The sequence below is a fragment of the Pavona decussata genome, unplaced genomic scaffold (assembly GCF_977016875.1).
Source record: "Pavona decussata unplaced genomic scaffold, jaPavDecu1.1 SCAFFOLD_156, whole genome shotgun sequence".
Taxonomy (NCBI): Eukaryota; Metazoa; Cnidaria; class Anthozoa; order Scleractinia; family Agariciidae; genus Pavona; species Pavona decussata.
In genome coordinates this window covers 4,742,501-4,756,353 of record NW_028145568.1, presented here as the reverse complement: position 1 = coordinate 4,756,353, position 13,853 = coordinate 4,742,501, and the positions used below count along the sequence as shown (strand labels likewise).

Below are 13,853 nucleotides of genomic sequence, written 5' to 3'. Positions count from 1 at the left end.
GAAGTTAGAAACTTAGGTACTCGTATTGTACAGCTGTACAGACCGGACATAAGGTTCGAATCTTAGATGAAGGGGTTTATTACAATATTAGCCCCATGGCCATGGCAGGGTTAACTTGGATATCAATTGTCAGGATTTTGTTGTCTTCATACATTTCTTATAGAACCTCCGATTGGGACAATTTCATTTGCAGTTCTGCTGGCAGTTCTGCATCATTTTTTGTCAACAATTATTGCTTTCTCCATTTTAACTGATATTGTCCTAATCGAACTCCAGTTATTATTTGTTTACAGTTTAAAGTTCTTGCGAGAATTTCATTTCAAGATCTTGCTACATGTACCTTTCTATTGTATCTGTTTGTTCATGGTTCCATTTGACATATCTAATATAATTATTTATTCCATTTTGGTAGTGTGGTAAAAATTATGGTGACCATGAATGATTATTGATAGCAAGTTATTGTAAAAATATGGGATTTCAAAATTTGAAAGACTAGTACTGCTGTGTACAACTGATTTCCTAATTTTGTTAACTTTGTAGGTGCTTATGGTAAGGTGCCATTTTAATTAAGACTGGCCACCATTATGGACTTATATTGTAGGCTTGTCTTGAAAAACTCATTACCAATGCTCCTTCATGGGAAATTATTTAAATCTACCTTGTGCTTTTTACCATTGGTAGTAATCTTAAAAACTTAATTTTTGGTGGTAAATTTGTACAAATTCAAATAATTATCCTCTAATTGACAGTCTGGCAGAAAAAAAGTATCAATGCAGGATTTGTCCTCTAAATCCAATTTACTCCAAGCGGCTGTTTTGACACAGGATTGAGAATGAGCTCATTGCTTGTCCTAAACTACTGATAAAGTTTCATAATACCATTTCAATAGTTGCTCTGAATATAAAGTCAACAGTCATAGTCTCCCACACTGACCCATATTTCCCCTTTGAAATGAAAGGTGATTCTAGTTACATGTAGGATACCATTCACAGATGAACTAAAGCCAGAAATACCTTGTACAGCACAACAGAGACAAATGGTAGGCAAGTACTGCAAGATGGCTTTGGTTTAACCCTTTAAGCCCTACAGTGATCCGCATCAAATTTCTCCTTGTAATATCAATATTAAATTATGCTTATTCAACCCCTGAGGTCATGAGAATTAAGGTTCACCCTAGGTGAATTTTGTTGATATTTCAATAAAAAAACTATAGGGACAAGATGGAGAATTTGTTCTCTGATATTAGGGGTTGAAGGGTTATGTACATTTTCATCCAGAGACTAAAACATTACAACCACCTTGCACGGTACAGTAAACAGAACCACAGGGAAGTGTTAAACTGCTTAAGATGCACATAGGTTCAGTGACTGTGCTCAAAAAGTCATAAGAACAATAAGGATTATATGACTTGGTGTGTTTCTGAGGGAGTAAAGGAATTAGATTTGGGGTGCTGAATGGCAAATAAAATAATTATTATGACACTTGGTGATATGTTTTTCTAAGCACAAGTGACCTTGAAATGAAAGCTTACGGTAGTTTGTGTGATTAAGACTTCAGAAACAAGTTTTAATAAAATTTGAAAGAAACTGTCATTACTATATTTATTTTATTTTTCATTCTAAGATGTATTGGAAGTACATGTAGTAACCTGGCCCCAGTTGTTCAAAAAGCGGATAACTTTATCTAGTGGATAAATCACTATCCTGCGGATAAAATGTGCTCTAACCAATACATTTTTTCCACTGGATAAAATTTCCCATTCTTTGAACAACCGGGCCCAGGCTGAAAAGCGAGAGGCAGAGTTGTGAAAAAAAAACTGTATTTGCCTTTTCTCAAGACAAATGGTGCTAATTAGACAAGTACGTATTGCACTATTTTCTCATGTGCAATAGAGAAGCTTGTGCTTTGTGTTCCATCATAGGTCCCAAACACATCAAAACAATAAAAGGACTCTGCCGCTCATCAGTTTCTTGGTGTTTGCAACCTCTGATGAGGTAATTTTTTTTTTATTTAGACATGACATTCTGTTGATAGGTGCTGTTGGATCTGTGGCATGCAAGTGCTGCCTTGGGTTTAAGTCAAAATAACATGTAGTTTACATTGGATAAGGTAGAGTGATTTTACATACATGTAACCTGTGAACTTACACGAAGTAATTCCATTGTTTCCATTTGACTATTCACCAAAAACTAGTTAAATTTTGTTTCACAGCTTCCACTCTAGCCCACCAAATTAAAGGCTACATGAAGCTGCAGCGCAAGCTTAGCGAGACTACAGAGAAGAAGGTTTGCAAGACGGTTTGCATCCCAGACTAGAAAACGATTTATCTAGTACTTAAAATAAACCACTTATAAACAGATTTGGAGGCCCACTGATTGTCTCAAGCCGCAGCCTAAGTTAGACTTTGTTTAAATAACTGGCCCTTAGTGTTTAACTTTACAGTTAATTCCAACCTGTAACATCAGTTTATTTATATTCCTGCCAAGTAACATGCATTGTGTGTGAGTGTCACACCTATACATTAATGTAGATTGAAAACATTGATGTTGCGTAACGACATACAAGCCAACTTCTCATGCCTGACTCACAAATCTTATTATAATCGTTTTTTGGATTAAAAGAATGAAAATTGGATTCAATTTTGACAAGAAAATACTCCCATAGATGGCACTAAAAGGCAGGTCAACCTTGGGTAGAATTTTCTGTAGAAACTACTGGGCTATCTCTTGCAAACATTGAACATCTTTGGCAATGATGGGAAACCATCCTATTAAATGTTCATCTTCAGACATTGCCATTGTTAAGGAATCATCGGAATATCGTTAGAAATCTGACCAACATGTAAACAAAAATCTCACACTTGAAGCTCGCGAAACATTTACTACCCTTACGAAGAAATTATGTGTAGACATGTTCCAATGCACAGTGCATTTTAGAAATCCCTAATTGGCATGGATTTCCTATGTATGATGTGATTAATTAATGAAAAACAGTGAAGAATTTGGATAAGACAGTCATGCCGTTTGACTGCACGGCCACTCATGCAGAACAGCAGTGACAGGTCTGTCACTATTCACAGCCAAACCAATGGCTTTGGGACTCCCACATACAAATGGCAAGAAGCTGGGGGTTTACAGTCAACCCAGGTCACGCGTGAACGATATTTTTGAAATTTGAACGGAGTTTTGAAATTTACATGTCAGTTTCGAAAATCGCCAACGAGATTTCAGAGTTCCCGTATTAAATTTCCCTAGCTTATTGACGGTATAAAGCTACAGTCGAACCTCCACTAACGGCCACCTCTCCACAACGGCCACCTCTCTACAACGGCCACATTTTTTTGTCCCGGCGGACAGTCCATACATAAGCTCTTGTTTAAACCTCTCTACAACGGCAACGGCCGCTAAAGTGCGTCCCCAACTGCTAAAATAACCTCTCGACAACGGCCAGTACAGTTCTTTTTTGCAAAAAACATCTTTTTATAAACTGTTGCAGTAATCGACATTTATCTTCGGAACATTACGTTTCTGTATCCATTTTAACGATATACGTATTTTGATTGTGTTCCATTTAAATGCTGCAGTAAGCATAAATTGTCTACAACAATATGGCGAATGTTGCGAACCTTGTTTGTTTCATCTTGTTAACATTTTGATTCAAAATATTATTTACGTTTTATTGTGTACTTTATCTATATATCTATTATTTAAGATTGGATTGCCATTATAGGCTACAGTAAGCATGAACTTGGCACAACAAACATGTTGTACTTCCCGAAAAAAAGGTGTCATATGACACCCCTACCTCCCCATAACGGCCACCTCTCCACAACGGCCACTTTTTTCTGTCCCCAGGGTGGCCGTTGTGGAGAGGTTCAACTGTATGAATTTTTCTTTACATTGCAAAATTGAATATTTCAATAATAACAATTGTTTCCCAAGTATTTTGAATCTTTTTTTCAGTTAATGCGTCTTTTTCGGAACGATTTCCAGAGAAATGTCCAACATTCCTTTCACACATCGGACATTACAAAGAGAAATTCGAATGTTCATCTCATTCTTGGAAATACTGTTCACGCGTGACCTGGGTTGACTGTAAAAATGGACACTTATTCTAGACCAGTAGCTTTTTGGAAAGAATTGCATGCAATAGTACCTTAGGGGTGAAAATGAATTTGAACCATGTCTTCAAAATAATATTCTGGTACATTTTAAGCAGGCCACCCTGTCAGTTTTATATGGGAGTGGCCCCAAGGACCATCCAAATACATGCTAAGTCAGTGGCTCTGCGTACTGATCACAGTCAGTGTAAGGTCGAAGTTATGACATCATCCTCCAAAAAACATAACTAGGCTTCAGTATATTCATCCATATTAGAGCCAATACAGATGAGTGCCACAAAACAGTCACCAGGTCTACCAGAAATACGGTATCAGCACAGCAGTTGTTTGACGGTACCTTTGGTATTCTGCTAGATGCCCCCACTTCTTCACGGCCTGCCTCTCTAGCAGAGGAATACCACTAACGCGAATCAGCAAGTAAGCCACGAACATGGGAGAGATCACACTCAGATACTGGTGACCAGACATCACTGAGGAAGCTGGCAGGAACAAGCTTGACCACATCAGGATCTCGCCAAGGTAGTTAGGGTGTCGACACAGGCTCCAGAGACCAGATGAGATCCACTTTCCCTTGTTAGCTGGATCGGAACGGAACTGCGCCTTCTGGTGATCACCAACTGCTTCAAGTAGAAATCCTAAGAGCCAAATCGACCATCCCAGATAATCCTTCCAGGTCAGCTTTTCATCTTTGGCCGAGGCATTCAATATTAGTGTTGGCAACAAAGTCATCCATACCCAAACGCCTTGCAAAGTCCAATAAATCCAAAATACTCCAGGATTTCCGCGAACTTTGTCAAAGCGTACGTCTTTGCCATCTCGCAGAATTCTTTGGAAGAGGTAAAGCCCTAAACGAAGTCCCCACAATGTCACACAGCTCGACTGAACAAGTTGACGAAGGTGAAATTTCCCTCCCCATCGAAGAGATTGCCATGTCAGGAGAATGAACGTGGACGAACCGGCTAAATCGTAGAATTTTTCTGTTTGAAAAAAGGAAGCTATGAGCCACAACCCCCACTGAATACCAAAATCTAATGTTGCAGCGCTGAAGAGAGGACTTGACAACACTTTTTCCATGATTTGACCTCTCGCTTTGCTTTGAAAAGAGTTCTGATTACGTAACGCCACAAAATGATGAAAATGCACCCAAGAACCCTGAAATGGGTGTACATCATGTTAAGATACACAGAGAGTCTCCGTTGGAATAAAACGTTGATTAGATCCTTTTATTTTCTTCGAAAAATTTTAAAATGAAACTAAACGCTAATTTTTACTCTAAATAATTACAGTCAGATCAATCTCATACACATCAAAACGAAATGACCCCTCAAAATGGGAGCGAGGAACATTTGAGACATCTTATGTGAGCAAGATTGCTAAGTTGCAATCGAAAAGCTTGTCACGCAATCTTTCCGAAGGGCATCAACAGCCATGGGGAATGTTCTTTCTATTGTCCCACAAAGGCCTCTTTTAACTACAGCAGCTTTAGACTTTGCCATTCAGTGGGCACTGTGGTCTGTGTCGGCCCTTTTTCAAACGGAGAAATTCTTCGATTTAGCTGGTTCGTCAACTTTCGTCTTTCTCATTGGGATAACTCTTCGATGGCGACACCAAAATTCCAAGGTGTACCTTCGTCAGCTTGTTCAGTCGGGCTGTGTGACCATTTGGGCCCTTCGTTTAGGACTCTTTCTATTTCACAGGATCCTCCAGGCTGGAAACGACAGCCGTTTTAACAAAGTTCGACGAAATCCAAGGTTATTCTGGGTTTACTGGACTTTGCAAGGCGTTTGGGTATGGATGACTTTGTTGCCAACACTAATATTGAATACCTCGGACAAAGATGAGAAGTTGACTTGGAAGGATTATCTGGGATGGTCGATTTGGCTCTTAGGATTTCTACTTGAAGCAGTTGCTGATCGCCAGAAGTCACAGTTCCGTTCCGATCCAGCTAACAAGGGAAAGTGGATCTCATCTGGTCTCTGGAGCCTGTGTCGACACCCTAACTACCTTGGCGAGATCCTGATGTGGTCAAGCTTGTTCCTGCCAGCTTCCTCAGTGATGTCTGGTCACCAGTATCTGAGTGTGATCTCTCCCATGTTCGTGGCCTATTTGCTGATTCGTGTTAGTGGTATTCCTCTGCTAGAGAGGCAGGCCATGAAGAGATGGGGTCATTTGGCAGAGTACACAAAGTACCAACAAAACACTGCTACTCTTATTCCTTATTTGTGGTAGAAATTTCTCAAGTTCCAAGTTAGCCATATTTGTGGGGGTGGGGCTGGGGGTCGGGAATTCAAAGGCTTGTGACAGGAGACGCATAAATGATGATAGTCAGAAAAATGTTCCAAATTAATTATCACTGTTTTGGCACATGCACAGCAATTTGGAAGCTATATACAGTCAACTCCCTATATTTCAGACACGCTCGGGACCGGGAAATGTCCTTAATAGTGAGAGTTGGTAATAGCGAAAATGTATTTCAGTCAAACGTCTGTAATTTATTTTTTCAAGAGGTTTAGCTTCTGTCCGTATTATCGGGGTGTCTGTAATAGCAAGGTGTCTGCAAGGTTGGAGTTGACTGTATGAAGAAATTGAATTGATTGCCTCTTCTAAGAATTACTTAATTTAATAATCTATAGCCTTCACTGGCCAACTCTGGAAAGAAATAGAGAGCAACTGGGATAGGGAGAGGGAAGATTATAAAATGGGGAGAAAAGGGGGCTCTGGGGATGCACCTATCAATGTTGTTTATTTCTTTTCAGTTCAGTCTTTCCACTAATAATATATTAAAGGATTTTTTGCAAGCCCGGCGCAATCGTAAGTGAATTGTTTTGCCTTGAAATTGAAATTGCTCCAGATAAGCTCTATTTTGGCATAGAGACTGGAACTTAACTAAGGTTGTGTTTGAATGACTGTATTCCGGAATGAGGAGAATGAGAATGAGAACAATTGTTAGATTTCTCTCTTTAGTAAATTTGGGAAGACATTTCTGCAAACAGTTGCTGATCGACACATGACAATAAGAGCTGTTTTGTTCTTCTACAAGTCCCAAAACTCTTACGAGGGATTTTTTTGTGATCATCGTATGTATTCCTATCCTGGATTAGGGTCAATTGAACGCACCCTTAGTAATTTTATAATTTCTTTTTCGAAGAAAATGCTAAATGAACACTGAGGAAATTAACTTATGACAAGCAACCTACACAAATGAGGAGCTGTTGCTTGGCTGAATTTTCTTTGTTTATGACTACAAATGTTCTCGTGGCTTTAATTGGTCCTGATAAGTATTTGTATACCGAAATAAATCAGTCAAGCACGAGTTTTTCCTTTGAGTAGGTTGCTTTACATTACAAAACTATAAATATGCAAACAAAACTACAGCAAAGTGCCTGACAAATTAATTATCAGGAGGGCCTTTGAGAAACAGATGCCAGGTATGAAGTTTTGTTTGGACAAATTGCATGATAATTTTTGTTTAAAATAGATAAGGGCTCAAGACTGAAGAGGCAGTAACATTAAAACATTTGATGGTCATAACCTCTTCAATATGGGGCTATGATAAGAAATAATTGTTGGAGACGTTTTTGTAAATAAACACTGTTACTCCAATGTTCAGCTAAATGTCTATCTCAATCAATAAGTGTCCCCAGTCAACTGTCAACTACGCCAAAATATTATTATTAATTTACAGCTTGAAGAAAAAGGCATGTTTTGAACACAACAAAGGTAACCAAATCCACCATATGGAAAACGATGATGGCTGCACATTTTACCTCAATACCTCATGCACTTAACACAGGGAATAGGTGCATAGGAAGCAATATATATTTTTGGAAAATATTTGTCCCTGTACTAACAACATTGTGTATGCTAGGTTTGAATTTTTTAGAACTTTTCTGTGCATTTTTATGAGCATTTTTAGGGTTTTTATACGCTAAGAATTAAGGGTAAATGTACCAGTCCCTATTTTTTTCTGTACAGTGGGTTAATGTTTATTCATGATAGATGTAAGGGTTCCCTGTAAATTGGTGGGACTTACAAGTATTTTTTTTTTTGTCAACCAGTATTTGCCGTTGCAAGGTTGCAACAGGTATTAAAAGGCTCGGCCATTTTTAAGGGGGAAGTGGTTGGGTTTGTACAACAGTTTCATCCCCCTTGCAGCAAGTCCCTCTTTTGTCCAGTGTTGGGAGACAAGGTACATTTATTTGTTAAGAAATGAATGTTTCATTTATGTCATATTTGGGGACTGAATATGTGTACCTTGTTTTGTTCTTGTCGATCAAAGGTGGCTCTTCTTTTTCATAATAATTTGTTTGACAACAGTTGTCAATGAAACTATGGTAGGTAAAAAATTCCTTGTTTTAATCACAAAACAGACAACTGACTGTTCATTTGATTTTACCAAGAATGCATGACTGGGCCCTGGTCACAGTTGTGCTCTTTCAATGCATGTTTAACTAAGGAAGTCTCAGTCCATTGTATTCTTTCCTGTGTCATTCTCCTCTGAGGTTTTTCACCTCTTATGTTATTTTCTGCTTTCCTACGAAGGGGCCTCAGTCTGAAGAGACAGTTTCCACTATTTCATGCCTCAGAAAAATGCAGCAGGGTAGCCATCAAAGAAAAAAATGCATGCAAAATAACAACTTACTGTACTCGTTTAAAAAATGGCATGACTTTCTCACAGTCTGAAATGTCAGCTGTCCCTTGCAAGATTTGAGCAAAGAACATCTGGCATTTCAGACTTAACATATTTCATGAATTGCATGTCCTTATTTTTATTCATTTACCATTGATACCCCTTGAATTTTACACTATACAAGCTTTTATTAGAAGTTAGTAGTAGCAGCAGTAGTAGTAATAATGATGATGATGATTATCATTACAGTCAACTCTTGCCTTGCGGACACCTCGCTATTACGGACACCCCGATAATACAGACAGCAGCTAAATCCCTGGCAAAAATAAATAACAGAGGTTTAACCGAAATAAATGTCTGCTATTATGGACTCTTGCTATTAAGGACACTAACTTGGAGTCCCGAGGGTGTCCACAATAAAGGGAGTTGACTGTATCATTTTGTACAAACTGATAAATAGCTTTATCTTTGTCATGCAAAAATGATGTCTGCTAGGTTCTCACTAAGACCAAGGCAGCTGCTCTCCCTTAATTTTACATGTTGCACGATAAAGTAAAACTAATCAAAAATTAAGTTGAGTCGCAAATAAAAAATGAACCTTTTACAATCTTTTATTAAAAATTTGACACCATACACTGCAAACATTGTAAACTTGCTTCCACAATAAACACACCAAAATGAATGTAGATTTGTGGCAATTGGCCACTTAGCTTTGTGGAGGGAAACACAATATTGACTCTCTGTTTGTAAAGATGTTCTGATCCTTGGCAGAATAAATCTATCTATGGTGCTCCTGATGTAACAAGCTTCTCCATGGCTTGGAGAACTCCATCATCGGTCAAGTTGTTAAGCTGCACTGAACTCTCTTTTCCATGATCTGACAGAGGAGAATCAATAAAGAGTTAAATTCATGGCAATTTTAAAGAGACAAGCAGATGGTTTTCATGTAAATCCTGTATCCAGATTTAAACTGAAATTTGTACAGGAAATTTGTAAGGGATAGTGTAAACAGTGTCTTTGCAGGTAGACCCTTCAGGAACAATTTATTTGAATGGTGCTTGGAAATTGCTTGAATAATGAAATCTAAGAAAGCCCTGTACCATCCTACCTGGAAAATACAGGGAAATAGCTAGGCTTTGATTGGGAATTCCAATGATGGCAGGGCTGTGGGATGAAGAGCTTTAGACTTGGTCAGATAGCAGCATGCAAGAGCCAGGAATGGGGTGAGGCATACACCAGCATTTGCTAACCACAAGGTACCCATTTTAATTTGCAAGAACTGGACTGGAAAAGAAGAGAAATGAATACGACACACAAACTGTACAATCACAACAACTTTTGTGATTGTCACAATGGCAGGTTCAGCTTGAGCAAGAGAAGAAAGTTCAACACCAGCAGTAAATGTTCACAATGTGCAAATAATTTGGAGTGAAATGGGTCCACGGTTTGCGTAGTGCGGACCTTCCTAACTGCTAATTTTATCCTTTAGGTCCTTGAGTATGGCGAATAAGGCAAAGCTGCAGTTAGAACGACATTATATCAATACCTTCAATTGTTTTTTGTCATTGTTGTTGTTTTTACTTCATGATTTGACCACAAAACATGTTATGGGCTGTGGAATTATTTATTCATTGTTATTCAAATACTTCTTGCTATGAAAGGCCTACATATAGCGAGCATTTTTATAGGTTTCATTTCCTTCAAGAAAGAAATATAAAGAAAGAAAGAAATAAATATAGTTTTTTTCATTAACAAGTGGAAGTTACAATATCTTAATATTAATAATGCCTCCCCTATACATGTAAATGCCCCATAAATACAGGATCATAAATTATTGCGGAAACCAGCTTCACATTTATTAAATCCTTGTGCATGTACAGAGAGCAGTTAGATGTGTGTATTGTTATAAATTGGTAGCTTACCATATCGTGCATACATTCTTGGCTGAATTCCACTACATTCTCGTACTAGAATGGGCAGCTTGGGGTTTTCCTTCTTTAAGCCAATGTAATGTTTTTCTAAAAAGTCCCTAATAAGGAAAAGTATAGGGTATCAGTGTTGAAGGTTAAAATGAATCCAGGTTAAAATGATTTCAACCTACTAGGTTGATTTGCATTTTCCTTTGTTAAGGTTGGGTAATTTACATCTGAAACAACGGAAAATACAAATCAACTTAGGCTGAAATCATTTTAACCTGGGATTCATTTTAACCTACAGCATCAGTATCACTCTGCATAGTCGGCAATCAACAAACTATTATGCCATCAAAGAATGAATACAAGTAAGCAAGCAAGCGATGATCAATCAACAGTAATTTATTCATCAATTGACACCAGGAATCAATAACCAATTGGTCATTTGAAGATTTATATAAATATTTTCAATTCCATCAATTGCCCTTGATAAACGATGGCAACTGATTGAAATTTTCATTGACTGCCATAGATTGCTATGGGTTTTTTTGAAAAAATGGCTTCTCAATAGGAGGAAACATAAATTCCCGTTGGTTTGAGATGTAAGGAGGTCAAACAGTTTCAGATTGAAGAGTTAACTAGTTGCACGAGCCAAGTTTGAGTCATGAGTCAAGTTCGAGTCAGGTTCCAATATTCTTCTATTTACTTTTTCCTTTTGATTCATTTTTGTCTTCATATCTTTGATAACTTGTGATTCTTGCTTTCATAATGATGTGCCAACTTCTTGTCAACGCAATCGTGAGAGTTCACTGTTGGTAGCACATTAACCTTATTCCTCATTCATTCGCAAAATCTATAATTTTCTTCAAAGGGTTTGTCCAATGTTGTTGGTGACTAAAGCTTCAGTCACTATGCCTTGTGAAACCCACATGTTGGGAATATAAAAAAAATCCCATGGATGTCTACATTCTGCCCGTAAAGGGTATAGATTCTATTCTGTTATCCTGGGCATCCTGTGGATGCAACAAGATGGCACTTGAGCCAGGCAGGTAATACTTCATCACCGTCCATTTTCTCAGTCGTGGAAATGGGATTCATTCTTCAAGTGTATGCAACTACACGTCTTAATCTTCTTAGGAAATTTATAAACACTAAGGAATGTTTTATATCTTTCCAGAGCGGCTGATGGCTCTAGCGATCGATGTGAAAAATGTTGCAAACCTGAAAGTCAATTTTCCGTTTACCACAAGCACATCAATATATGAAAGAGAATAACAACCAGAAGTCATAAAAAGAAGAAAAAAAAGAGAAAAATAAAGTTGGATCCTGACTCGAACTTGGCTCGTGACTCAAAGCTGACTCAGGTTCAAACTTGACTTGTGCTACGAGTAAAACTCCAAACAGAAAATTCTAAAGGGCTTGGATGGAAAATGGAAATGCAGGGTTAACAATAATGGATTTCCGGGTAAGTATAAAATGCAGACTGCAGACTGCAGACTGGGTATAACCCAGTCTGCAGTCTGCAATCTGCATTTTATACCTAATCTGCATTTTATACCCAGTCTGCAGTCTGCAATCTGCAGTCTGCACTTTATACTAACCAAATGAATTTCACGAGCATGGGGGGAGGGGATTGAGCATTTTGGAATTGCCGAAGGAAGTGTGTGTAAATTGTTCATGCTACGCCATGGGTCATTAGAGACCTCTAAATCAGTTTTATTGGCTCATTTGTCATCAGATAACCTATTTTAAAAACATTGGAATTATTTTTGTTAAAAAAATTAAGTCCAGTGAACCCCTGCTTACGATCCATTTTGCTTGTTGGTATTTATATTCACAACTGAACTTACTACACGTAAAATAGTATAATTCATGTATCTTAGCTTGAGTTACAATGATTGGATCCAGCGGTGATTCTGATCTGCGGCAACAGATTGGGCCTTACATAATTATAAGCTTAAAAATGTAATTTAAAATACGCTTCGAACAGATTGAAGCATACGACACTGGATAATAATTTCAACGAAAAATTGTTCCTTGCATTTCTTACCTTGTACCTTGGCTACTCGGAGACTTTTGACATAAATGAATACGAATTTCTCTCACGTATCTACCAAGGTTTGAACGCCAAGCAGCCGCCATCTTGGTTTGGAAATCTCGTACCCAGATCACCACCGGATGTTCTGACAGTTCAGCACCAATCCACAATGGAGATGGCACTTACTGTACAGGCGGCAGTAGTTCAGAGTGATAGATAGATAGATAGATAGATAGATAGATAGATAGATAGATAGATAGATAGATAGATAGATAGATAGATAGATAGATAGATAGATAGATAGATACGTTTATTAAGACACTACATGGCAGTATAAACTGAATTGCGTAGAGAAAAAAAATTACAGACTATTTACAAATGTATATACTAAAAATCAATAATCAAAATATATAAAACTAAGCTATTTACACATCTTCATAGTTTCACTAGTTTAGCGAGGGCCTATGCGAGTTGCGCTCCTTTCATAATGAATGACTCGGCAAAACGCTTGGTCTTGGCAACCGGGACTCTGAATTTCCTGGTTTTCCGCAGATTCTAATTGGAGTTTATTATAGGTGGCACTAGCTTGTTAAGTGGATAACTTTATCCACTGGATAAATCACTATCCAGTGGAGGAGATGTACTCCAACTAGTGCTTTTAGCAAGTTTTCCACACAATCCCATACTTAAATTTGACATATGCTTCTACCCTATCCACAAATTATGGGACTATCAGGGAAATCTTGCACACATCTCATCTGCCGGATAGCGACCTATCCAGTGGATAAAATTATCCACTCTTTGAACAACTAGGACCAGGAATTTTATATTAGCACAAGATTAAGACGATTTGTAGAAAATGCAGTGTCCCACTTCCGCGCGTTGGATCTGATTATCTCACTGATCCAACAAGCCCGTGAGTGGAATAATTGTTTTATTAAAAGCGACCAAGAAATATTGGTAGCCGTGATCCTGCAAATTTTGATTGGTTCATGTGTTGTCAGATGCGCGTTTTCATTGGCTAGTAGCAAATATGAGTGTCCAGAGCGTGTACTGAGAACATCTATTTCAATCAAGAAATAAATAAACAAAATTTCCCTTCATTTGTCGAATTATTTTTTTAGAAATATTTTATAAAAGCAATAGGGGACT

At 38.0% G+C, this 13,853-nt stretch overlaps 3 protein-coding genes across 3 annotated transcripts; 1 reads left to right on the top strand and 2 right to left on the bottom strand.

Moving 5' to 3' along the window:
• Positions 1-4,267: 4,267 nt before the first annotated feature.
• LOC146465454 (uncharacterized) lies at positions 4,268-5,249 on the bottom strand. The gene has a single exon (XM_085128370.1). The coding sequence runs from the start codon at positions 5,192-5,194 to the stop codon at positions 4,415-4,417; it is 780 nt and encodes a 259-aa protein (XP_084984496.1). The 5' UTR covers positions 5,195-5,249; the 3' UTR covers positions 4,268-4,414.
• A 252-nt stretch (positions 5,250-5,501) lies between these two features.
• LOC146465453 (uncharacterized) lies at positions 5,502-6,429 on the top strand. The gene has a single exon (XM_085128369.1). It carries the CDS (start codon positions 5,549-5,551, stop codon positions 6,347-6,349), a length of 801 nt encoding a protein of 266 aa, XP_084984495.1. The 5' UTR covers positions 5,502-5,548; the 3' UTR covers positions 6,350-6,429.
• A 2,909-nt stretch (positions 6,430-9,338) lies between these two features.
• LOC146465452 (uncharacterized) lies at positions 9,339-12,826 on the bottom strand. Its single transcript, XM_085128371.1, has 3 exons — positions 12,714-12,826; positions 10,673-10,779; positions 9,339-9,627 (listed from the first exon to the last, which is right to left on the bottom strand). The coding sequence occupies exons 1-3, from the start codon at positions 12,803-12,805 to the stop codon at positions 9,533-9,535; spliced, it is 294 nt and encodes a 97-aa protein (XP_084984497.1). The 5' UTR covers positions 12,806-12,826; the 3' UTR covers positions 9,339-9,532.
• Positions 12,827-13,853: the final 1,027 nt, after the last annotated feature.